General features: G+C 39.4%; 2 protein-coding genes across 2 annotated transcripts; one reads left to right on the top strand and one right to left on the bottom strand.

Annotated features, from left to right (window-relative positions):
* Window positions 1-3,853: 3,853 nt before the first annotated feature.
* On the bottom strand, window positions 3,854-21,441 carry psmb2 (proteasome 20S subunit beta 2). Its single transcript, XM_082522390.1, has 6 exons — window positions 21,234-21,441; window positions 19,659-19,781; window positions 19,452-19,522; window positions 6,499-6,661; window positions 6,148-6,197; window positions 3,854-4,090 (listed from the first exon to the last, which is right to left on the bottom strand). Exons 1-6 carry the CDS (start codon window positions 21,322-21,324, stop codon window positions 3,989-3,991), a joined length of 600 nt encoding a protein of 199 aa, XP_082378516.1. The 5' UTR covers window positions 21,325-21,441; the 3' UTR covers window positions 3,854-3,988.
* A 19-nt stretch (window positions 21,442-21,460) lies between these two features.
* On the top strand, window positions 21,461-22,743 carry cdca5 (cell division cycle associated 5). Its single transcript, XM_082522389.1, has one exon. The coding sequence runs from the start codon at window positions 21,597-21,599 to the stop codon at window positions 22,380-22,382; it is 786 nt and encodes a 261-aa protein (XP_082378515.1). The 5' UTR covers window positions 21,461-21,596; the 3' UTR covers window positions 22,383-22,743.
* The last annotated feature ends 2,472 nt before the right edge of the window (window positions 22,744-25,215 follow it).

Below are 25,215 nucleotides of genomic sequence, written 5' to 3'. Positions count from 1 at the left end.
CTATGTCCATCTTTTATACTTTCTATGGCTCCCCAAAGGCCCCAAAAACCGTCAGTGACCCTCTTTTGCTTGCAGGCCTCCATCAGAGGCCCCTGTGGAGACAGCAGTGTCACAGCTGCAGCCCTGAGCGCTGTACCTGGGAGTAGTACGACCTCCAGCGCCCAACTAGGCACACCTCAGCTTCCCCTCAACCCATCTGTCTGTTCCACGCGTCTCCCACAGACCACCGCTCATGCTCAGTCCTTCACTTTATTTAACCAGAATGAGACGCTAAGCACAATTACTGCTTTCCAGGGAACGCACACATACATGTCGCCTGCTCATACATTCTCAAACATCTCTACCTGCCGTATCTCCCCTTCTCTCCTCCCATCTCATTACCCTCTTGTGTGAGCGCCCTCACCCCTCCCACCCCATCCCTTCATCTCCGTCTCTGTAACCTAACTCCCCCCCCCCACCACGCCTTTTCTCTCCCTCTATCTGACACTCAGCAGGGCCGCTCTCCATCTCTCTCTGTGCCTCCAGGCAAACATATGCTGCTCTTCCCGTCAGATTCCGGTGTGTTTGAGAGAGGAGGGATTGTTTAATGTTTATTAATCACCTGTCTGTGGCGGAGAGAGGAGATGGGATGATGGAGCCACACACACGCTGCCTCTCCCTCTCTCATACACATGGGTTTACAGTCGCTCTAACACACACCAGCTCAGCTGTGAGGTTGGCCTGGTTTTCTTATTTCCAGCTGCATGCAAGTGTGCTCGTTTACTGTAATGCTTCTGATACGCAGACAAAACCGATGAACTTCTTGTTTCAGCTTCTTGTTAGTGAATCACAAAGATTCCTTTCTTTTATTTCCACTTAAAGGTTCAGTACTGGACAAATTTTTAGCAATAAAAGGATTTAAATTAGATATAAAAAGGTAAAAATAAACATATCCAGGGTTTAAAGTGTGGACCGTGGTCCAGTGGTGGCCCTCTAAACCATTTAATGCTTACTGAACGCAAGCCTGAATACACTTGATTCATTCTCAGTTTATATTAAACTTTTACAGTTAGAAATCCATTTTTAATCTGTTTTTCTTTATATAAATTTGAGCTGTTTCACTTGATAAAGCCTTCTACTGTATTTTGTTGTCTCTAATTAGTTAAATGCATTTCATGATTTAGTTTTTCCTCATTGAGGTATTTATGTTGCCAAACTTTGCTGTTATTGAGCTATTCTTTAAGCTTTTATATTTAAGGCTGTGTTTGGGGGTTTGGCTACTGTAACAGAAATTCTTAAACTTTTGGTGTAAATGAAGGATATTTTATACTTTTGCAGCGGCACAGAATGATCCAAGGATGTATTTCTCTTTAGTATTTTTGCCAAAAAAATAGAAAAAAGTATTTAAAAACTCAGCTGATGTCCAGAAAAGTAACCACTTCCTCAATACCAGTGAAAAACTAAAAACCAGGACAGTGAAGATAATTAGCAACATAAACCACCGTCCTCTGAGCAGATAAACTGCTTTTTTTAGCCTTTCTAAACACCATCTTTGAATATTTAGGGAGAGAAAAAACTGAGACTGAGCAGACCAACATCGATCTGAAACTGTTTTAGCTATTGTAGCAAAAGTTTACGAGGTTCATCTACTTCTTTTTTTTTCTTTGTGCCCCTCTTTAAAAAAAACAAACCCAAACTTTATCTACTGTTCGGACCTTGATGTAGACTGAATTGGTTAAATTTAAGTCCTCTTATGGAAATTTATAGCTAAAAAACTTCATAACTATTTTATACAAATGCACGAAATTGACTTTGGATGAGAATACTTCTCTTTAAAATTTGAAATGACAATCTCAGGGTGTATATATCAAACTGAACCAATCAGCCGTATGCAATCTTCTCAAATTTCAAGTGAAAATGTAGTTTATAATTTATTTGTATGTGAGGTTGTGAAGTCAGTTGTTCTTTGTTGTTAACCCTTCTTCTGATTACAATATGAACACTTTATTTTGAAAGCCCATTGACTGGTTTGACTGGTCTCTCTGTTAACACCAGAGTAGCTGCCCTGGTATAACCTTGTTATATCATCTTAAATGGAATCAGATTCAGGGGAAGTTGTGTTTTTGTGCTAGCTTTGAAATACCTGCTCACGTGATCAATCAGGACACCTGTAAAATGTAACCTGACTGATAATTAATGTTTAATCTCTTCCTGACAGGTAAATCAAAATGTGGCAGCTCATATTTAACAAACCACACACAGGGCTCACTAGCAAACAATTTCAGCTTGTTCAAAGGTAAATATCATTTAACAGATGCGCGCGGCGATACATTTACCGACATACATAATTAAATCAGTGAATAATGTTTGAGTGAAATCTCAGCAGAGGATTGGAAATCAGCTTGTGCTGCAGCTCGGATTGTGTAGACACACCTGAGATTAACACACCATAACTGGCTGAGCACATTTAACATCTGCCAAGTTAAGCTGTTAAAATAAAAATATATACTGGAGATATGAACACAAGTGTGCAGATAAAGGAAAAGTTTGTGTTTGGCAGAAAGAGAAGATTATTTAAAAAGACTACTTTTAATGTATTTGTATCCAGAAGAAAGAATTACCACAAAATAAGCATTTTTTAAAGGTTAATACCATTACTTAAAAAAAGAAAAGAAAAACTCAATGAAATTTAGGACAGCGACAGACAAACAGTGCATGATTGTGAAGGTTTATTAAAGAAGTGAATGTTTTGGATTTTATTGAGTGTCAGAATAGTTTGCTGTAACCCTGCAGGTTGTTGTTTCTTTCTTTCTTTTGTTTTCTGGTATGTGGACTGTAACGTGTGGAAATGAAGGAGCAGTTTGTTGTTTGTATGTCTGTGCTGGGCTCTTGTTCATTTCATTCTCTTAAACATGTGAAGTCAAATTGATCATTGGTGGTCAACTGAACCCTATAATAATAGAATATGTCCTGTGTGTGTGTTTAATTCTTCTTAAAAGCTTGCAATTAGGGAAATAATAATAATAAAAACATAATTGTAACCATCCATTTTTGCTGTTGACCTATTTCCCCTGCCCTGAAAGTCTTTTTGGGGGGTGAAAAACATGTGGGACAAACCGAGTGTTTGTGTGGGACACGTTAACAGTGGTGGGAGGAAGGCACATCTATTTGATCTAAATGCAACTTTTGCAACTCTTTTGCTAAGTGAATGCATTAAAACTAAAAGGAAGCTTAGCTGCTTTCTAGCCTGGCAACAGTAATAGAGGATGCACCCAGACTGCCAAATGCATTTATTTATTTTACACTTTTTCTGTTCATAATATGTCTAACAACAAAATAGATAACCCATCTATTTCTCAGAAAATACTGTTGCTTCATTTTCATCACGTCCAACAAAATCTGCAAAGCTTGTGACTTCTTGGCGCTTTAAAGGGCAGGGTGCTAGGTGATAATAATAAAAAGCTTTCCCTTCACATGTTCTGGGTAAAAGCCAGACTCTTGCATAATCAGTGAAAATGTACGACATTGTCTCGAGATGTGAAAAAGTCGAACGAGGAATAAAAAATGCCGTGTAGCACCACATAAAGCAGGACATGTGGTCACCCTGCACACAGCTTGTGTGATCGTACTACTTCTCGCTTGTGCTACACGTGTTTGTCTTTACCATAAATCTCACAATCAAAAGAAAGCTGCTTTTCTCTTTACATGTGCACGCGTGTTTTAATACACGTGTACGAGGAGCGTAAGCAAGTGTACATTACCCACATGCCCTCTCACTGAGTACAAGTGCAAAGTACACAGCCAGAAGGCTGTTCTCATTCAATGTGCAGATGAGCACACGAGAGAACGAGAAAGCACCACAGGGACAAAGAGCTTGTATCTCAACTGTGTGTCACTTTTTATTGGAACAGAAAAAGCAGGGAGGTCACTGGTACAAAAAAAAAAAAAAAAGAGAGAGAGAGCGAACGAGAGAGAAGCGATTGTGATGGTGGGTAGTTTTGCAGTGCGGTCACTTGGCGCCGAGGGTGAGCTTCTCCAGGTCATGGATGCCCTCCTTGTCAATCAAACGGACGGTAAAGGAGGGGAGATTCAGGATGAAGCGTTTGTTGAGCTGTGAGAGGGAGAGAGAGCAGACACAGGAGGAAATTTAACAACAAAATAAGATGAAAGGATTTGGGGTGAAGTTACAGAAAATCAAACTTTATTAAAAAAAAAAAATAGATGCAGAGAAGCAGGGTAAGAAAAGAGGTGAAAAGTGACATAATTTACACTCCAGCTATTTTTTTACCTCTGTTATATTTAATAATCTATACATGCCACTGTTCAAAAAACTCAAATATCCTGCTGTTTGTATGATGTGAACCTATTAATGTGTCAAGACTGATCAAAGCTCCCAAGTTGCCATTACACGTGACGCGAACGTTTCAAAGGATTTCAGTAAAAGGTGTTAAGTGCATTTCCTCTTTTATTCTGATCTGTAGCCACGAAAATATGCAAAGCTTTAAATATGAATGTTTCTGCAAAGAGAGTTTTAAAATGGGGACGCTGCGTCACAGCTTCGAGCGTGGGCACCAAAACATGGGTTACCAGATCTAATCTAAACCTACGCAGATGTAATAATATGGTCAGAAGCCTCTTCTGTTGTTGAGTTATAGTGTAAATACAACACACAATATTTTCATCTCTTCTTCATTTATGGACGAGAACAAGTGCGGTCACATAAGACAGTTAGGAGGATTGTAATAAAATGATTCCCAACCAGTTTATTACTATGTTTAATTTATTCATGCATAAAATATAACCGTCGATCAGATGTCCAGAAATTATAAGTAAATGCACAGACTTCCCGAAGGAAAAAGACTTGACTCATAAATGTGCGACTCATAAGTCATCCCCAAAATATGACAGGCTAAACTGACAGTAAGCTTGTGGAATATTTGAATAGTTTCTCTTAAGTCAGTAGAGCAGGTCATCTACTGATCGGAAGGTTGGTGGTTCGATCCCTGGCTCCCCCCAGTCTGCAGGCCAAATATCCTTGGGCAAGATATTAACCCTAAGTTGCTCTCTGATGCGTCCATCAGAATATGAATGTGTGTGAATGTTAGTGAGAACTTAAAATTGTACAACAAAGTGCTTGTTTAAATGGGTGAATGTGGCATGTTGTATTAAGCGCTTTGAGTACTCCAGGAGAGTAGAATAGCGCTATCAGTCCATTTATATCCTAAGATATCACCACCACAAGATTGGGATGGGCGGATAACCTGGAATCTTAATTCCAGGTGCAACACTTAGAGGCCACAGAGGCAAAATAATCAATAATAAGTAGAACAGAAACAGCTTTCTCATGTAAAAACTGGATTATGATCATAAGAGTGATCAAAAGTAAGAATACATTATTATCAGGTGTTTCTGATTTACCTTTGTGAAACAATACTGACATCTTAAAAAAAATCAGTCTGTGATCATGTAAGAAATCTCAACCAATCAAATCAGGAGGTGGACAGAGCTTTGGCCTTTCCAGGTTACCGAGCTCGCTGAAATTGTGGACACTGGAACAATCGAAGTAACTAAAAATGTTTTAAGTGTTTTAAAAATGGCCAACCGTGTGAGCTTTGGGACATTAGCACAGGGGGTAGTAGAAGTTGTCTAATGCTACTTTAAATGTTTTTCACACAGAAATTAGATCGGGACACTTTCCACAGCTGTCCTTTCTCAGGTGTAATCCACATCAGAGGTATTACAGTCAACTCAAAAACATCTGTCCTTGTATTCAGTCTTTTTCAACACAACCATCAGTACGAGGCTGAGACAGCTACATGACTGTGAGTCAAGAGGTTGTACTGTAGTACTCCCACATCACTTAAATAATCACCAAAAACAGAGTGAAATAAGTAAAAATGTGGAATGAAACAAAAAACTAACAAGTATATCTACTCTGGAAACAAGAAAAATCTAAGAAATAAGAAGAAGAAATAAGAAATAACTTCACAAAAGTATTATAACTCTGACAGGAAATGGATGCTGTAAATACTGCGGAGATACATGTATGGCTATTAAATACCCAAGAGTATGTGTGGAACTGTCAGACGTTAGTCTTGACATAATAAATATTTGAATAAATATCGGCTTTCATTTATGCGAATGAAAAAAGAAACTGCTTCAACTCACTTCTTCAACACACTTCTTCAGCAGATCTACCGCTTCATCCCGACTCAGATCTAGAACAAAAAAAAGAAAATACAGTTTGTGGTGCATTATACAGGGGTCACAGGTTACTTTAACAAACGCTGGAATTAACATAAAAAGTTTGAGCTGTAAGACTGAGGAAAAAAAAAAAGTCATTTATCACCACCAGGAAAAAGTCGTTTATCACCACGCCTCGAGCCAATCTCCTGACCCGAGTGTGAACAAACTCTATAACCTCCGCGGTGATTTCATCATCCTCTCCATTTCTCTGTCTCACAGGAACAATGAGAAGAAGAGAAAACAACAAGATACGAGGCGTCCGTATGCACTGACCTGGTCTGTAGTATCGGTCAAGAATGGAAAGAGTGAGGTAGGCTCCGTAGCCGTGGGCAGCGAAGGGGGCCTTGGCCAGGGAAGACAGGTAGTCCATGTAGTAGAGACCCGGGCCGTCTGTGTCATCATAGCCCGCCAGCAACAGGTTCACGTGGTATGGAGTCTGGAGACGCAGGAGGAGGAGGAGGAGGCAGCCGAGGATTAATATTCAAGTTTATAACCGTGAACAAAACAAACTAAATGTGTTCAGTTTTAAACGCAACACCTCTAGAAACAGGTTCCTACGTGCGATTTAGTTCAGAGCTGCAGGATCAGAAATGTCATAAATCAGTGCTCATGAACACCTGTAGGAAGACTTCACATTCACATTCACCCACGTGCAGCTCAAAGTTGTCAGAAACCAATGCAGAGACTATAAGCTCAGTTACTTCTGTCAAGGACACTTTATGATTCGTTTAGACTGCCTGATTATTAAAAGATTTATGGGTAAGTCTGGAAGACAGATATGAGATATGATATCATATGATATGAGTTTTAATATTTCTATCATATTTGTTCCTCCTTTTTTAACTTTATTGCTTAAAGTGCTTAAAACCAAAGCATCAAAAGGGCGACTGAGTGGTTACTGCATTTAATCCTTGCTTTTATTGCTCATCCATCGAAATCCTCTGACAAGCCAACTGGATGCATTTATTCAGATACTGGAAAGCTGCTCCAGAAACACTGAAGACACGATACAAGTGTCTTAAGAAGCTTTCGGATATTTTTTGAGGAGTGAATTTTGGATCCACCAGCTGCAGGCCTCTACTCTCATCGGGCATCACATGTGGTACGATTTTAAACACGGTGCTATGTTTATTGTCTCCATTTAAAAAGTTTACTTCTCTGCTCCAATTAGAGGTGCTAACACTTCCATAGATGATTTTACTCCAGGAGCCAGCTCACAAGATTAAGACAGCACTTGAAAAGTGCAACTTCTCTTTCTCAACTTATCCCAAATAAATTGCTCCTAATTATCGACTTTGATTTTTCCACTTAGCAGAGACGTGGCGTGCTGCACACAGCGGCAACATTAAGAAAACATAAGCAGCAGTGTGACAGAGAGACACGCTAGCGGAGGAGTCAGAGAGCGGCTGTGCAACGGAGGGAGCGGAAAAGGTGATAGTGGGTCACAGGACAGAGGAGGTGAGTGTTTTGTGTGTTTAGGGGGGGGGAAAGGAATCAGGGTGTCATCGGCAGTGTGACATCTGCTGGGAGCCAGCGCCCCCCATCCCTACCCCCTCCCTCTGTCTTCATCCCTTCTTTCCCTTGCCCCCCCACTCCTCCTCCTCTCTCTGCTGCCTTCACCCTGTGCCCTGGAGTAGCGCCAGGGCTCATTAAAAACTTCTAAAGTCGTTTCTCTTGCCCCTACCCCCTCTCTCTTTTCAAATTACATCTTTAACGCTCCCAGCCTCGTCTCCCTTCTCTTCCTCCAAAACACCAACTTTCTATCTTCGCTGTTGCAAGCTCTTGTTTCTCATTTTCAATAGAAAAAAAAAAATCCCTTTAAACCAGGACTAATTTTTTTGGGAGGGGGTTAAAACAACTTGTGGCCTAAATTCTTGACTGAAGTAGAAGCAGAAGGGTAATGTGTCGCACGAGGAGGAAAATGGGGAGTCTTAACGACAATAAGACTCGCATTACGCCAGGCACCTGCCCTCGTGCTTTAATTCATGTCTGAGACAACCTGCTTGTTTCTGTGACTTGTGGGTTGGCGCTGCGTGTGCCATGAGGGCAACGATGATCGCTGCGCTCCCTGTGGGAGCAGGCTTTAATGTGGGTGTATTTTAACGATGGTTTCGAATGCGCACACACACACACACACAGAGAAATGGTGTTTGCAGGAGTGCACAATGAGCGTGAATCTCAGGATGAATATCTTAATGTGTGTGTGTTTATGTGTGTGTGTTTTAACTCCTATGTGAGCTTGCAAACGCCCCAGTGGCGTCACCCCCGCCCACCAGACAGCTGTCTCACTGGTTACATGTAACAATGATACAGTCTTGGCATCAAAATAACCTTCCCTTTCCCATGTCACCTCGGAGGGAACAGGCACCTTGTTAACCCTACCACCTGAACTCACACCTCAGTTAATACGCAAACAATACACATCATATGTTTTAATCCTCCCTGCCGTGACTCCTGCTCACAGCCAAGCAAGGCGACTGTTGGGCCATGAGACAAAAGGCTTCACCCGTAACCCATGCCATCGCCTTAAGCAGACACAAACCTGCTTTAGATGGAGGAACAGCTAGCCAAGAATTACTCCAACACTGCCCCTCCTTTCATAGCTCCAATGTGTAACTTTACAAATTTGGCTTTTGCGAGTGACACAGTAACATGGAAACTGCACATTTTCATTTGCAGGACCAATTTAAGTGTGTGACCTACAGGCTAAAGCATGCCCAAAAATTTCAAGAGGCAATAATTAAAAACAAACAAACAAACAAACCCTGTAAGTATCATCAGAGAGTATAAAAGACACATGTAGCTTTTAGTTCTGAAAGTGAAAAGTAAACAAATGTGAATGTGCTTTAAACTTACGTTCTATCTACTGGCCAGTAGGGGGCGACTCCTCTGACTGCAAACACTTATTTATGTAAAAATCTGTGGTAAAACGGCTGTCCTGTGACCTCAGAGTTTAAGGGCTCAGTTGATAGTTTCAGGTCATACTGACTAACACGTGAAGTTGATCTAACGGTCACATCTGTCCCTCGCTCTTTGAACACACTCAGCTCGAGGCTTCAACACAGACTTTACAAACTTATGGTGGATTTTACTGTAACTGTAATAATATTCAGGTCTGTAGTCAAGGGATACGTTTTCAGGTTCCTGCTTGTAATCCAAGTTCTACTGACCAATCATGTTTGAGCGGTCTTTACCTGCTTTGAGGTAACGAGTCCACGTGTTTGCTGAACTTCAGTCTCAAAACCATGAGTATTTGTCATAGCAGATCATTAACTGGTCTTTAATTTGTGACGATTGAATCTAGTTAATTAGAATAAATTTTAACATATGGAGGTAGTTCCCTCAAACGACTGTCATTTTTCACCTTTTCTACTTCTAATTCAGCCTTAGTCAACAAATGGGCTTAATCCATATCTGGAAATGCCACAGGCTATCTGCTAATTATAATTTTTAGTCTCTCGCTCAGTGTTTTTGGTTTTAAGAATTTATGTGTGTTCCTTAACAACAACGGCAAACAAACCATTAAAACAAAGTGCTTATATCTCTTATCTGCTATTTAAAGGCGGCTGTTCAGGAAGTCGTAAAATATTGTGTGTTTTCCCCAAGTCAGGCCAAGTCAGCAGACTCGACAGCATGTTCCCCAATGTGTCCACCACTTTACTAAAAAAAATAAAATAATCAACAGCTCTAGTGTTTCTCAGTGAGCTTTAAAATGGTTTTTGCTCACATAGAACCAAGTGGGTACCAGCTGGCTATAACCTGAAGACAAATCCGGAGAACAGCCTGGGCAGTGTTACGTTTCTCCAACCAATCAGTCACCACTCAAGACAATGTTTGCATTTCTACCAAAAGTGCTGCAGAGCACTTCAGAAGGTGTACTTCACTCTAAACAACGCAAGGTCTAATAATCAGCCCGCAACAACCACACGAACACGACCAGTATCAATTTGATACCAAGTACATAGAGGGCCAGTATTACCGATAGTGAGGGGAGAACAGTGTGTCACGATTTATGAGATGAATCATCGTCAATTTTGAAATTCTGGACACTTCAATCACCACTAAACCAATGTGATTTTTACTTTCCACAACTTATTAACCAACAAAGCACACCTTTCATGTAAATGTTCTTTAGCCTATAAATAAAATAGACGTGACAGTCAGCACAAAAAGGTTCAGACATCTTTCATAGTGCATGTTTCGTTTTGATACTATGAATATTGGGTAGATCTGCTCACCTGTAGTAAAATAACTTCTGAAACACTCCTGGTGTGATTAGAAGATGATCGACCAAATTTTTGTTGGTCACACGGCCTAATAGAAACACCCTTTGTGAGTTCCCAGGGTTAGGCATCATATATCTGACCCTAAACTTCCTAATCCTGTGGCAGTGGTTATTTACAAATGTAGAAACACTTAACTTTTTTTGACTGGTTGATATTGCTCTAGACACACAAACCAGGAAACTTCTGGTAGCTTGCCTACAGATATCTGCATTTTTATAAATACTCCAAAGCCCTAATCTGGCTCTTCCTACCAATTTCCAGTCTTTGTGCGATTTAAACGTAGCAAACTATTTTTTGTAGGCAGGAGAGAGGCATCCGTCTTCTCGTCTAAACCACGAAGAAACTTCTCTGTAGTTGTGAACACAAATTAAGGTCAGGCTTCTAAAAAATCATCACAAAGTCATCCCTAAACACTCCTCTGCCACGTTCCAGCACTTCCCTTCCTGCCATCTCTCCCCCCTCCCTCCCTTCCCCTTATTTTTGCACCCTGCCCCGGGGCATGTTCTCTTTATTGGCATTTCTCCTCAATCTGCTGTATTAATTGTTCATCTGTGCAGGAGCAGGGGAGCCGCGTGCAATATGGTGCCAGTAATTATTTGTACCCACTGTGTGCCCATGCTTAAAAATATTTTACAAACCCATACGGGGTGAGCTGTAGATCACCACTGCACTGCAGCGATCTAACTGTTGCAGCAGTCTTATAGAAAATGGTAAAAAAAATTAACAGACTGAATGTCACCTACTTGTTCAAATGGGACATTTAAGGTTCCTCATCAGCCTCAAAACAGCTTAATGCTGTATTTACAAACCTTTTGATGTTCCCTCCATTAAATTAACATCATGTCTTGGCCTGTTGTAGCTACCAGTATCAAAAATCCCAATCTGCAGTGTCTTTATCCATGATTGAGGAATTTCCTTCTATTTTGTCCTGGGACTAAAAACATGTTCCTCCTTAACTTAGTTTGCTTTTGTCAAATAAGCCTGCCTTTTGTTTCTATAAAGCAATAGATCAACCATATTTCCTTCTAACTTTATCATTTTTAGTCACTTTTACTGCAAACAAAAATGGGAAAATTCTTATTTACAAAAGATCTGAACAGCCGGGATCACACATAGCTGTAAATATTAAAAGCAATCTAGAAACTATTTAAGCTAAATCTCACCAAGCCTGACTCTCCTTTACATTCATTAATTGTGATGTGCCAAAACACAGAAACCGAAATCAGTGAGTGACATCACAGTGTCCATGTCCATCCAGAACAATCCTGGTGATTAATTTGTGATTGATACACAACATCAAAACAGGATGACAAAAGTGAGTATAAACTGCTGATAAAAGGCACAAGTGGACTGTAAACCACTCCTCATATCAAGGCAGAGCCATTGGATCCTCTCACTGTGTCAGAGGGTCAGGTTTTTTCCTTTAATTTGAGACCTGTCTGTGCATCACAGCACATGAAGAGGAACAGCAAAACAAACAGAGGCAAAGCATTCAGCCCTGGATCTTTGCTCTACGGTGAGTTTCACACATATCATTGCTAATATGCATGCAGCAGACCGAGGCCTCAGGTGATTATGCTGCTTTCCCCCCTCCTTTGTCTCCTCTCTATAGCTTGAGTGAACGCAGTACTCTAGAGGTTACCAGGGTTGTTTTTTTTCTATGCAACGGGTTGGTAAGCACATAGTCGTATATGAGCAGGGTTTCAATGTCTCTGCGCCGACATGCTCTGCTGACTTTAGCTAACTATACCTCCCGGAGGTCTGCGGCCACTGGGGAATGACATCTTTCAGACTCAAGGACTCATCTCTAATTTATCCTGCAGGAATAAAGCCATGTGAATTAACAATATACCACTGATTAATTTATCAGCCACTGGTTTTTAACCTAGGGCTCTGGACATGGAAGTGGGATCACAAATTTTTTAGGAGGGTAAAAAGATAATTTAAAGATGGCATAACGAGAAAAAAAATAGCTATACATGATTTAATCATATTAATTAAAATATATTTCAACATATGCAGCATATTCCCTTGGACTCCTGGCATTTTTCACCTTAATCTACATCTAATTTAGATTTAGTCAACAAATGGGTTCTCAAACCACATATGAGAAATTGGCCTGTAGGATCAAAATAATGTCTATCTTCATATGGTTTTGTGGACGTTAATGACCAAACAGAGACACACAACTGGTCATCTGTCGGCACTGAGTTAACACATTAGTCAAATCAAATCAAAGCAAAAATACCAGATTAACAATCCTGACTAATAATTATAGTGGGCAGAAATATCAGCCAAATTTACTGAAGGAAAAAAATCTGTTTATTTTGTTTTATTTTTTCAGGTAAATGATCCCAAATTCCCTGATTTCATATAGTCAAATGATATTCAAATTTCCTTTTCTTTCTTAATAACCCGAATCATTTGTTTATACCTATACCTCTGTGAAACTTGACCTTTCCTCTGTATATCACTGTTGATTTTTTGTTCATCTTAAAAAATAAATAAATAAATAAAAAAGGCAGATTAAACAGAAAAATTGTTTACAAATAATCAATGACCTGAAGTCCTAAAGTCTTGACATAAACGCTGCATTAATTGCATTGCTCAGATTTATTTTAGGTAGCGATTACTGACCCAAAAATAAACTTCAGGGCCAACACAGAATGGCAATATGTATCATAACATCCACCCAGTAGACTGTTCAAGACTTCAGCCAAGGATCTCTTTCTCGGTTTCACTCTCAAAAAGACAAGACACATTAGTTATTCTACATATACAAGATGTTCTGCGGGGGGTGGGGGGGTGGGTAGCGGCATGAAAAAAAAACTTGTTTATACAACATAATTTGCAAATGTCCGTGTACTCTGGAGGTTGATGAATGTGAGGAGAGCATAGCTGGAGGAAGGTGTGGGATGCAGAAGAGAAAGTGCTATTGCTTCAGTTTCTGAGCACTCCTGAGAACGCAGCATTACTAAATCCTGCACTCATAAAGCCAAATTCATATCCGTGAGGCACAAAAATAACGATACACTTGCAGCTTATGGCAAGACATGAATATAAATGTTATCCCACAACATGCACAACCTTGACTGAATAAAACCATCTCGATCCTATAGGTCCCTCTGTGTGCATGTATATTGTATTTTGTGAGTATGTTGACTCCTACTCCTTCTCGCACTCCAGTCAGTGTGCTGTTGTCTACTGGGTTTAGCCGTTTCCCGCGAGACCTCCACTTCTTCTACTCCTCCTGCTGCTGCTCCTCTGCCCCTATCCCCCGTTCGATGTGTCCCACATTCCCTTCTCTGCCACACTAATTGTTTTTTGTAATTATTTTCACCCTCCTGCTATTGTGACAGGCAGCAGCTACACTACTCTTAACAAATTACTGCATGAGATGCATCGAGGACCATACAGATGTCTTCAGTAGAGAGTTTAAAAAAAGAAAAAAGAAAAAGAACGAAGCTGTGCATGTGTACTGCAGGTTAAAACAAATTAAATCATTAGTTTTTAGACTAGTTTGAACTTCAAAGCAACTGTTCAAACCAAAGATCCAAATGTTATGCAGTTCTAGTTCCAGCTACTCAAGTATAATGCTTTGGTTTCATAGGAAAATTCACATTATAAGCTAAATGCATAAAACAAAGATTCAGACATTGCAATCTCTGCAGAAAAATAAACTGTAATTTGACTCAATTCAATTTTATTTATATAGCGCCAAATCACAAAAACTGTTGCCCCAAAGTGCTTTATATTACAAGGTCGGGAGCCTACAAAACACATTTTGGCAACAGTGGGAGGGAAAAACTCCATTTTAACAGGAAGAAACCTTCAGCATCTCCTCTTACTGTGCTAAAAGAACTTGACACATAGATTAAAACATTCTCAGGAAAGATATTGCAATTCACATGTTATTGTAATATGTGAAGTACAGAAAGAAAGTGAAAAGTTTTGCTGTTATCATTTGGCTGTATTGCAAAAACAAAGGAGAATTAAACTCCAATGAGTAGTCCACGACTCTCATCACATCACAGACAGTCATCTCTAGGACAAATAAAATCTGGCAACACTGAAAATAAATATGAGCAGTTTGGCTGAAGACCCAACTGTAAATGGAGCGGTACTTGTATAGCGCTTTTCTACTCCATATGAGCACTCAAAACACCTCATTCAGCCATTCGTACCCACACTTTCTCTGCCTAAGCACTTTTATAACATTCACAGATCAATGGATGGGAAAACTCGGTTCAGTTTCTTGTCCAACATGCAGATTAAAGACTCCAGGTATCGAACCACCAACCTTATACATGACCTTCTCTATCTCCTCCTACCTACAGCAGGCTATAGTTCGATTAAGTTCTGACCAGTACTGTAGGAGTGATTCTTGTGAACTATGGAAGGACAGGCGAATGGCATGAGCTCAACTGTACTTTGGTTGAATGGGCTACAAACGAACAACCATGAATGAAATCTCAATCTATTAAATGCTATGAGATAATAGCATGTTTTTAGAAAAACAATCAAAACTCGATAAAGAAAAATGATTTTGTTTTTGTAAAATCAAAAAAGTCGCAGTAACTCATGAGAGCAACGTGTGACCTTATCTGATGAGCACCTATTAATTTGCCTGTCATTTCTGACTTTCTGAGAACAAAAATGTAAAGTATGCTCAAGAATATGTTACTTTATTTATAAAACTTTTTAGCTCTGACTAAAACTTCTTTAGGGGGATGTCAGAAATTCCCCTTTGGAGAGACAGGGGAAAAAAAAATATCAGGTTTTATAAATCCAAACATTTCTGTGAAGAGTTAGAGAGGTTTCCACGCATCAAGTATCGAAACAGACATATTTTGATTTCACGATTTCCCGATCAGGACACTATTTTAACTTTAGGCCAAAGTCTGTAACATTGATGAGTTAAACCCTTTGGCATATTTTGTTCTTGTCAAAAAGTTTTCCTACATCAGTATTAAGGCTTTAAGGACAGGGAAGGCTGTGTGCACGATAAACTGTAAAGCTCTTAAGGCCAATCAGAGAGATGTTTGTCAACTTCTTAAAATGAGAAATAAACGCCCCCCTAACACAAAAGTAAGAGTGTGGGATGCTGCCCTCACAGTTAGTTAAACTAATCATTCTTGACTTAATAATGAACAAGCAGGATTATTATGGTTATTGTTAATATTTAGTTTTGGCTATGTGCGGAATAAAATTTCAGGTAACAGAACTAAAAATAAAACTAGAAAACCAGAACTAACTGACATCATATTGTATATGCAAGAAAATACATAAAAATAAAAATACAAAACTGTAATTTAAAAAAAAAAAAAAAAGGTAGTAAAGGTATTTTGTTTTAGTCAATTTGGTATTACAACCTGCATGAGGAAGATCTGGTGCATATGGGGAAATGATGATTCGGGTGTGGTAACGTGTAGACCGTTCGTCTACCTTTAGAGTGTCTGTTGTCAAGATGGGGGGCCATGCCAAAACACAACCAATCTGTGGGCTAGTCATGCTTGTGCTGTTGTTGGTCCATCGCCTAGCCACAGAGAAGATATGATATACGAAACCCCCTCACTATGATCAAGCACTTTGTGACAGTGAGAAGGAAAAAACCCTTTTAACAGGAAGAAACCTCCAACAGAATCAGGCTCAGGGGTTGTCAACCATGTTCCACAACTGGTTTAAGTTGTGAAGTGAAAAGAAGTGAAACCAGGTGTTAGACTGCTGAACAGCTTTAAGCTTAGGTCAGCTGGAGACCTGATGGCTCAGCGGTCATTCCTCTTATATTTCTTTAAAGTCCGCATAGTTGGTGCACTGTAATGTAAATTTTCTGCAGATGAGTCTGTGCAGTCAAGAAAAAAAAAATAAAAGCAGACAAATGGATGTTGGAGGGACATTTGCAAAAACTGACTGATGAAATTTATGTCACTGGAACCCAAATGGACCTTAGTGCACTTGCGTTAAGTATTGCCCTGTAATCCCCGCTTTACTCATAAGGCTATCAGGAGACTGAACTTGGGATTGGTTCATTATATATGGCCCGAAGTGCCACATATGTCATTGGAATTTAAAATTGAACTTGATAATTGAAGAATGTGAAAAGATAAACTGACTACAGAAGAAAGTGATAAATAGTTTCTCAGGACTCTTAAAAACACATGCAATCTTTCTACAGACTGCATTTAACCCTGACTGAGCTCAAGTGTTCATTCTTCCAATAGCTTGCACTGTGCATGAACAGTCACTACTCGGCTAGTCTTTTTAAAAATATTTTAGCTACTAGTAAATTAGTCACCAGGAACATTTTTAACACAAAGACAAATAAAATGGTTAATTAACATTAAAGTGTTAAGGTACTGACCCCCCCCCCCCCAGCTCTATATATTGCAATATAACATCTGCATGAAGTAACACAGATAAAGTAGCAGTAATTTGCGTGTTTCTCATTCTCAGGCTTGGCTGTCTTGTTGTGTAAAAGATGTAATAAAGAACTAAAGGTCAAAACCAGAATTTTTTGATAAGACATTCAGCAGATCTGCGTAGTGAGGGTGAGAGACAGGCCTGCAGGCTCAGGTGTTACAGGAAATCTCAGAGGGAGAACCCTCAGTCACCTTTCACAACAAGCTGACAAATGTACCTGGCTCTGTCAAAATGCATCTGCTGGTTTAACATGAGTGTCTCAAGCTGACAATGATACAAACACATGTGCCAACTCAAGTGGGAGTTCATTCCCACCTGAGCTCCTTGGTAATACCACCTCTTCAGCACCACCACAGCACTGCCGTGTCATCAACACACTTAGGGCTTCTGTTACTATGTTTTCATTTTGAGCAAAGAAAATGAATTTCAAGTAGAAACTAAAATACATTTTTAAATTGGATGAGTAAACCTACCTTATATGGTTAGTCTTACTTGAATTAGTTGGTGATTTTATCATTTGTTCCCTTAAGCCAAATGAGATTGCAAATACTGGCAGAAGAGTGTAATTAATTTAAAATAGAAATTAAAATATTTATAGGTATGTTCATTCATTACTCCAGGATGAATATGCTTAATTCAGACGGTGACCACTAGAACTTGGGATTAATTAGCAACTGTTTTGTTAACAGAGAAAATATACAAGGATACTAGTGTTGAGATGATTTGAAAATGGGCAAAAGGGTAGAAGTATACTTGAAGCAAAAAGTAAAATATGGAGGAAGACAGAGAGTCCAAGGCAGAACAAATGCATCTTTGCAAGATGACATATGTGTGGGGAAACTAAGCGAGCGCAGGTTGTTTTCTGTGAGACATGATAGTCATTTGGGCTCAATCACATCTGAAACTAGTGACGAAAAAATGTTTAGCAAAAGACCAAATATGATATATGTTGCATTATTTTGCTGATTTCTTTATTTTGTTTTATCTGCACTCATTTTTGAAACGTTAAACCCTTACACCAATTATGATTTCACTCATTAAGACAAAACTTAACGGACTTGTGGAGACTCACCTGCGAAGGATCAGTTACAATGATCAAACTCTGAATAAGCAGAGTGGAGAAATTTTTTCATCTACAAAAGATATCACTTCTTTATGTCTGCATAGTGTGTATGAGGCACCTGAAGTCAAACAATTATGCTGGTTATGATTGTAGTCTCTGCTCTCTAGTCTCAACAGACCACATTTTCCCCGGGGCAAGAGAAAGCAGCTCTCACAAAACACAGGTTACGACCACTGCTTTACATCAAGCTCGTGGCTGTGACAGTTAAAAAAAAAAATAGCACTTAGGTGAGGCCGCATTCAACAGGGACAAATAATTTTTTACAATATCAAACATATAATAATAATAATAATAATAATAATAATAATAATAATAATAATAAAAAACGTGTGGATTTCTGATACACAAGGTAAAGTAAAAAATTTTTTTTCCACTTTGTTAATTGTTTTTTTAAAATCTTTTTTCTATCCAAACTTATGAACTTGTTTGTGAATTTCACTTTTCTAAGGATCTCTTTTTTCACAAGTCTAAATTGGCACATTAATGGACCCAAAATAGAGAGTGGGGTCCTGATGGTGTGGCATATACTGCTGGAAACTCAACACTTTCCTCCACAGATAAACATAAAGGTGTTGACATAGTCAAGTCAGTGCTTAAAAATGTTTAGCTTCCTTTGACATTTAGGTAATATATTAACTGATTTGTACATTTAAGAAAAAATATCTTCCTAAAGTATTACTTATAACAAACAACTAATAAGTGGATGGACAAGGAACCACAAACTAAAGAAGAATGACTGGTCACTGCAAAAGAAATACAATTAACTAAAACCGACTAAACAAAAACAAAAAAAGACGCGAGAATATTATGATCAAATCTGATTCTACTGATATAACTTGGATTCAAGCGCAACCCTATTGTTTTCAGCATTGAATGACTATATATATCAGGTAATCTTCACTGTGCCAACAAATTAACAACTCAGACAAAGTTTTTTACTTGGCAAAATAACGAATACACCTATAATTTCAAGCTAATTCTTATATTAAAAGACAATGCTTGAAGCCATTCTTCTTCAATTAAAAAAAAGAAAAAAAGCACACAGTAAAATGGACTGTAGTATCTGGGGATGTACAGATCATCTCCATTCCACTCAAGGTCAATGTTGATGTGTAAAATCTGTCAAAAGTTTGTTCTTACTTATCTGGTTTCTGTTATGTGCTACCTCCAAACTTCTTCAGTGCGAAAGAAATAAAGAAAACTTCATTATAACAAAAACAAAAAACAAAAACTTAAATACTTTACAGTTTTCCAACTCTTTACCACACCGTCTTCAATTAGCCGGTGCAAAAATTAATGAGACACAAAGATTAAAATAAAATTGATCACTTTGACTTTATATCTGTGTAGCCTTACTATATTATTCTTTTTTTTAATAAATATATCAGGACATTTACCCTGCTCCGAAGATAGTCTGCCAGGTTCTTTCGCGTGAAGTTTGCTGCTGCTGATGGACTGAGCTCATAACCTAAGAAAAAGAAGGCACAAAGCTTTGAATATAAATGTTTTTAGCAAGCAAACTGGTTTCCCAAAAACATTTTAGAGTTAAACTTAAAACCTATAAGCACCAGCAGCATCACAACAATCATGTCTGAGGTTCTTACCGTTCCTCATTTTGTAGAGCTGCACATTCTTCTGGATGTACTCTGCAAACTGCACTGTGTCTCCAGCTTCTCCCACACACAGCAGCAAAATCTTCTCACTGAGCTTGAACATCTTGTCATAGTCTGAAAAAATATAAGGAAGAACACAAATTCATTAGTCTGTTCCTAAATTGTCTTATAGTTTGTAGTCAAACCTTTATACACACACACTAATCATGACCATGGTAACTTTGGGCTATTGATGATTTCTTTGAACTGTTCTTTTTCCAGCATAAAAAGGATTTGACTGACACCACTATTTGGATTGGCAAATACTCAGAACAATGAAAAAGCCCAAGAAACTATAGATTTACACAAGTTAGGAAGATCTCTTGGAGCCATCTCAGAACAACTACAGATTCCAAGATCATCAGTTGAAACAAATGAATGCAAGTACAAGTTGTATGGATGTGTCACCACTTTGCAAACACCTGGGGAAAGACCCAAATAGTCACTTTCAGATGAGAGGAAACTAATTAGGCTGTTCAGGAACCACCAAGGCTCAAGCCAACCTTGAAATTAAAACTGCTGGTGGCACAATGCACAGCGAAGGGTGTTTGCATCACCATGGACTGAGAGTGTGCCCACCAGAAAAGAAGCCCGTGCTCCAAAATTGCTGACCACATGGATCACTCAACGATCAAAGTATTACGGCCAGACAAGACAATAATTTAAGTATATGGCCACAATGACAAGATGTTGTTTGGAGGAGTAAAGGTGAGGCTTTCAGATGTAAAAACACTGCATGACCTGTTAAGCCTGGTGGTAGCATCATGCTCTGGGGCAGTTTGCTGGCAGTGGTGCTGGTACTTTAAACAAAGTGCACAGAATAATAATGAAGGACTACCTCCAAATTCTTCAACCTCAACCCAATTTAACAGCTTGCAGGTTCAAGCATCAAGAATTGTGGTCAAAACTCAGTCAGAATTATGCCAGAAGTCTGTTGATGCCTTCCAAAAATATAAGATCAAGGTACAACTTGCTAAGTGAACCAAATACGAAGTAAATTCAAACTTGTTCTCCCAACTCATTTTTATATTCATTAAAGACACATGCTGTACAATCATTTCACTCTGCAAAAAGAACAGATCAAACAAATCATTAATAGGCTAAAATTATCCATGGTGAGTGTAAGTAAACTTCCATTTCCACAGTGATACAGTGACTTTCACTTTCGTTGTCAGTAACCTTCTTATGGCAACTCATGCTAAGGTTGCCAACTTTAGTTACGAATGAAATGTAGAGTTGATCTATTAGCTAGGAAAAGGTTATGATAATGCTGAGAAAAAACATCAAACTGCGATAGAAGATATTATTTGCTACCTTACTGTTAGCTTGGCTAGCTTTAGTCACATTCAGTGTGTAGTTACATGTAAATATTTAGCAAAATGAATAAAAAATTGGTTCAAGTAGTACTTATTAGAAGCAGAAAGCCGATTTAATGCATTTAGAGACTCTAAAATGTAGCTATGTTAGCAAATCTGTCTAAAATAACCGGCTATGCGGCTAACGCTATAAGCTAACGCGTTGTCATACCGTGTTTCATCTGAATGATGCTGCTTGCTGCAACATTATCAGCGGCGACGAGGACAAAATCCGGTCCCTGTATCCCGATTAAATATTCCATTCTGTTGACCTGATACAAGTTGGAGTATTTATATAAAACAGATTAAATTATGAGCAGTCTCTTAGCCTCGCCTGTATGGATTACACAGCAAAAGTTTGTGATAGCCGGCGCACAGTGTTTACGTCACAGCAAAGGAAGCTCATATTTTTCACGCGACGCGGGCGGGCAATTTGAACGTTCGCTGTTGTTGTGTGCCCTGTGTTGGTTGAGTTACAGTCTGATCTGCTGTAAGAAGGGGAAAGTATCTGGAGTTTCTTCAAGAGACTGTTGGGATGAACGAAGGGACTCCTCGGAGCATAATGACGGACTCTAATAGCATTGACAGCTCGCAGCGGAGACGCTCCCCGCGGCTGAGCTCTCCGCAAGCTCAAAGTGACAACAAAATGGCGCTGCCGTCTCTCGCTGTTAAACGCTCAATCACCGTAAGAAAAATAGCGCCCAGAAAAACAGTCGCGTTATCGGAACAGAACAAGGAGAACACGCCGAGGCCGTCCAGCTCTGAGGGCATCCAGCAGAAAAAGCCGAAGGTCTCCACGCCCGGTCCCGTCCCGGGCCGAGAGAGCAGCTCTTCCTCGGCTAAGAAGAAAAAGGCCACTATGCCTTCACCGATCCTCCCCTCATCACCGCCGCCCGCTTCTCACACCCCGCAGATGGATCCAGAGGACGCGGTGTGGTCGCAGAAGGTACGCCGATCTTACAGCAGGCTCAGCGGGAATTCATTCAACAGCCCCGAGTCTCGTGAGACTTTATTCGGCTTTGAGAAGCTGAAAACCCCAGAGGTCCGGAGAGCCGGGGTGTCCAAGTTTGGCCTGGAGGTTTCTGCAGGATCCTTTACAGGACTGAACTCATTCACGTCTTTGCTTGAGGCTGATGACTGCGGTGGTTCAGCTTTCCCCGAGCCGGACCCAGACATCCCCGGAGTGGCTGTGGTGAAGGAGAGGAGGAGGAGGAGGAAGAAGAAGGTCCAGCAGATAGACGCCACGGAACTGGACGCTCTGGCTGCAAAGATGAATGCAGAGTTTGACCAGGCTGAGGAGTTTGAACTGGTCATGGAGTAAATATTCAAGGGAAAAAAAGACTTGGCAGCATGCTTGTGTTTGTCACAGACATGCATACAAACACTGACTCTGGGAGGACTCTGCTGAAAATGTGCTTTTCTTACTCAAAACATTAAAGTTTTATCTGTTTCTATTTGTTCTTATTGTAAAGTTTGATCATTTTGGAGTTTGCTCTTAATGTGATTGCTAGTCATTTTGTGGATGCTTACAGACAGGATAGTTTTTGATGTTATAATGGCCCCATAGTTACATAAACAAGACCAAAATTAAAATGTTTAGATACATTCACCTGTAGCATAATCAGTCAGGATGCACAAATATATCAGGATTGTTGACTGGTGCTGGTATTTTTCAAATAAGATGCCTTTCACTGATTTTTATCTGGTGTGTGACCATCGCTTTTACTCTGGCGGGATCTTAAAGGCTTTTAAAACAGTTGTGTTCTTATTTTAATCTTATTATGAATATTTCATTATCTCCCCTGGCATAAGGGTTGAATAAATAAGAATAAAACAAAGACAAAAAGAATCGGGGGGAGTTGTAGCCTTCAAAGGGCCAGTTTTCTACCCTGTAGAGTACATTTTGTTTCTTTTAATGTTTTTAATAGAGGCTGCAAACAAAAGATTTTGGTATTATTTTCTATATCTAAAACCAGGGTATTTTCTCTTTTATAGAGTGTTTGAATCCACATTTATTGACACAAAGGTTCAATAGCAGTTGCCAATACTCTTGTCCTGAACTGTTTTCTTATGTGTCTTTTCTTGGAAATTTTCATGTAAATAAATGCTAATGCCAGATCTGACGTCTGAGTCAAAGTATAGTGTTTTATCCTTTATTTTCCCCAAATTACACACAATATCTTAATTTATAAAACAAAAGAAGAAATAAAAAATAACAAAGATGACCATCACAGACTAGCAACATTATAAATGGTATTTTCATCTTATTCCAGCTGTAAAATGAATATTTCACAGAAATCTGTTTATTTAATCTGTCACTAGTATTTTGTGTTTTGAAGTTATTGCCTGATGATGGCACTCAGGATTAGCCAGCACAGACTAACAAGGTGCCAACCAAGCATGCTGACAGCAAAGAGGTGGTCTCCAGTGGTTATGATGAGGTGAACTGAATGACTGAGTGGGCAAACTGTCTCTATTTAATGAGAGTGGTGGACATTTTTCCTCCAGAGTCTTTTAAAGGAGTGGATAGAGAGGATAATTTGCACTAACAAGGAGCTATGTTGTGAGTAACCAGTGCTTCTTGAAAACATGTCAGGATTTGTTGATTTATTTATCACTTAAAAATGAAGAAGGGTGACATGAGGAGCTGTAGTAACTTCAGAGGGATCAAGGTGGTGAGCCACACCATGAAGATATGGGAAAGAGTTGTTGAAGCTATGATTGGTGAGCAGCAGCCTCATGCTGAGAAAGAGCAATATATGTGAGATGCTTGCTTTAGAGAAGTATAAAAAAGGTTAGAAGGAGCTGTCTGTGTAGGTTTCTCTGTCATCTAGGTCATGGAGCTCAGAAAGAAAAGCAACTGGATTTCCTTAAGATTTGTGAAGACGTTTCATCCAAGAAGCTTCTTCAGTTCTAAAACCAAATATTGGAGAGTCCCAGGTCTTTAAGCCCTAGTGGGAGTTGTATCTTAAGAAGGTCACTGACCGACTATTGATCGTGTGCCTCATCACATGAGCCAATGTGTGAAAAATACTTTCTAGTTAACATTCACACTCCAATGAGCACATCAGAAAGCCACTGGAGTTACGTATCTTCCCCAAGCATAATTTGGTATGCAGACTGGAGCAGCCAGGGATCCATGTGACAATATTCCAAAATGTGGATGACCCTGCTCTACTTCCTGAGTTATAGTCACCCCACAAACTTACAGGACATAGTATTTCCAGGCAGTCTCCCATCTAAGTACTAACCAGGACCTGCCATGAGACCAGGCATGTTCAAGGTGGTATGGCTGTGAGTTAAGGGTTGGTGTGACAGATGCTAGGGATAGGACAAGATGGCATTAGACTATCTGCTGTAGTGACCCCTAAAGGGAGCAGCTAAAATAAGAAGATCTGACTTACAAAATGACACATTTGTTGCTGACAGACACACTCGTTTGAATAGAGGACACAAAAGATCACCAAGTTGATTCATCTGGTATTAAACCGATCTAAGTCCATATATTTACATTTAACAGCTGACCAATGGGAGATTTTGAATAGATGAGTATCCTCATCCACATTTTCAAAAGTGAAGTACACCCTTAACCGGGCGCCAGCCTATCACAGAGAGACAGACAAGACAAGTTAGAATCACCAGTCTTAGGATTACAGAGAGAATATGCAATCTTCACACAGCCAAGTAAGTCAAAAAAGTCAAACCAGGATATATCTGCTGTGAGGCAACTCTGTTAACCACTGTTCTACCCACTACCACAACACATCAGCCTACTGCTGCATACAGATCCAACATGTGAGACTTTCAGGTTAAAACATTAATGATATTGTCCAAAATGTGAAATATAAATTTCCAAGATATCTGTTGCTATGTTGCAGTGATAGCTACTGATTTTAGATGCTAAAAAATTGGCACATACCCATGCTCTCATTTAGTACCACTCTGTACCCCAAAATAGCAAGAAAACCCATCAACAGTTCTTTTAGTTAAATATCGGAGGAGAAAAAAGTAGTATTGTCAAGGCAGTCAGGAAAGGAACCCACAAAGAGAAGCTGAAGTTTTTAATATGAGGGTTGCCAAGTTAGGGTTTGTTTTTAGGTTATATGTAAGTTAGTGCATTGGTTAGCGTTGTCGCCTCACAGCAAGTTCAGGTT

The sequence above is a fragment of the Aulonocara stuartgranti genome, assembly GCF_965226115.1.
Source record: "Aulonocara stuartgranti genome assembly, chromosome: 22".
Taxonomy (NCBI): Eukaryota; Metazoa; Chordata; class Actinopteri; order Cichliformes; family Cichlidae; genus Aulonocara; species Aulonocara stuartgranti.
This window is presented reverse-complemented; position numbering and strand designations above follow the sequence as displayed.

Excerpts from the sequence above, each read along its gene's own strand:
- psmb2 (XM_082522390.1), bottom strand. The coding sequence starts at position 21,324 with ATGGAATATTTAATCGGGATACAGGGACCGGATTTTGTCCTCGTCGCC. Across the intron at positions 19,782-21,233 it reads CATCATTCAGATGAAACACG|ACTATGACAAGATGTTCAAG; the intron begins GTATGACAACGC and ends ATATTTTTTCAG. Across the intron at positions 6,662-19,451 it reads CAGACTATCTTCGGAGCAGG|ACTCCATACCACGTGAACCT; the intron begins GTAAATGTCCTG and ends CTGCGTCTCCAG.
- cdca5 (XM_082522389.1), top strand. The coding sequence starts at position 21,597 with ATGAACGAAGGGACTCCTCGGAGCATAATGACGGACTCTAATAGCATT.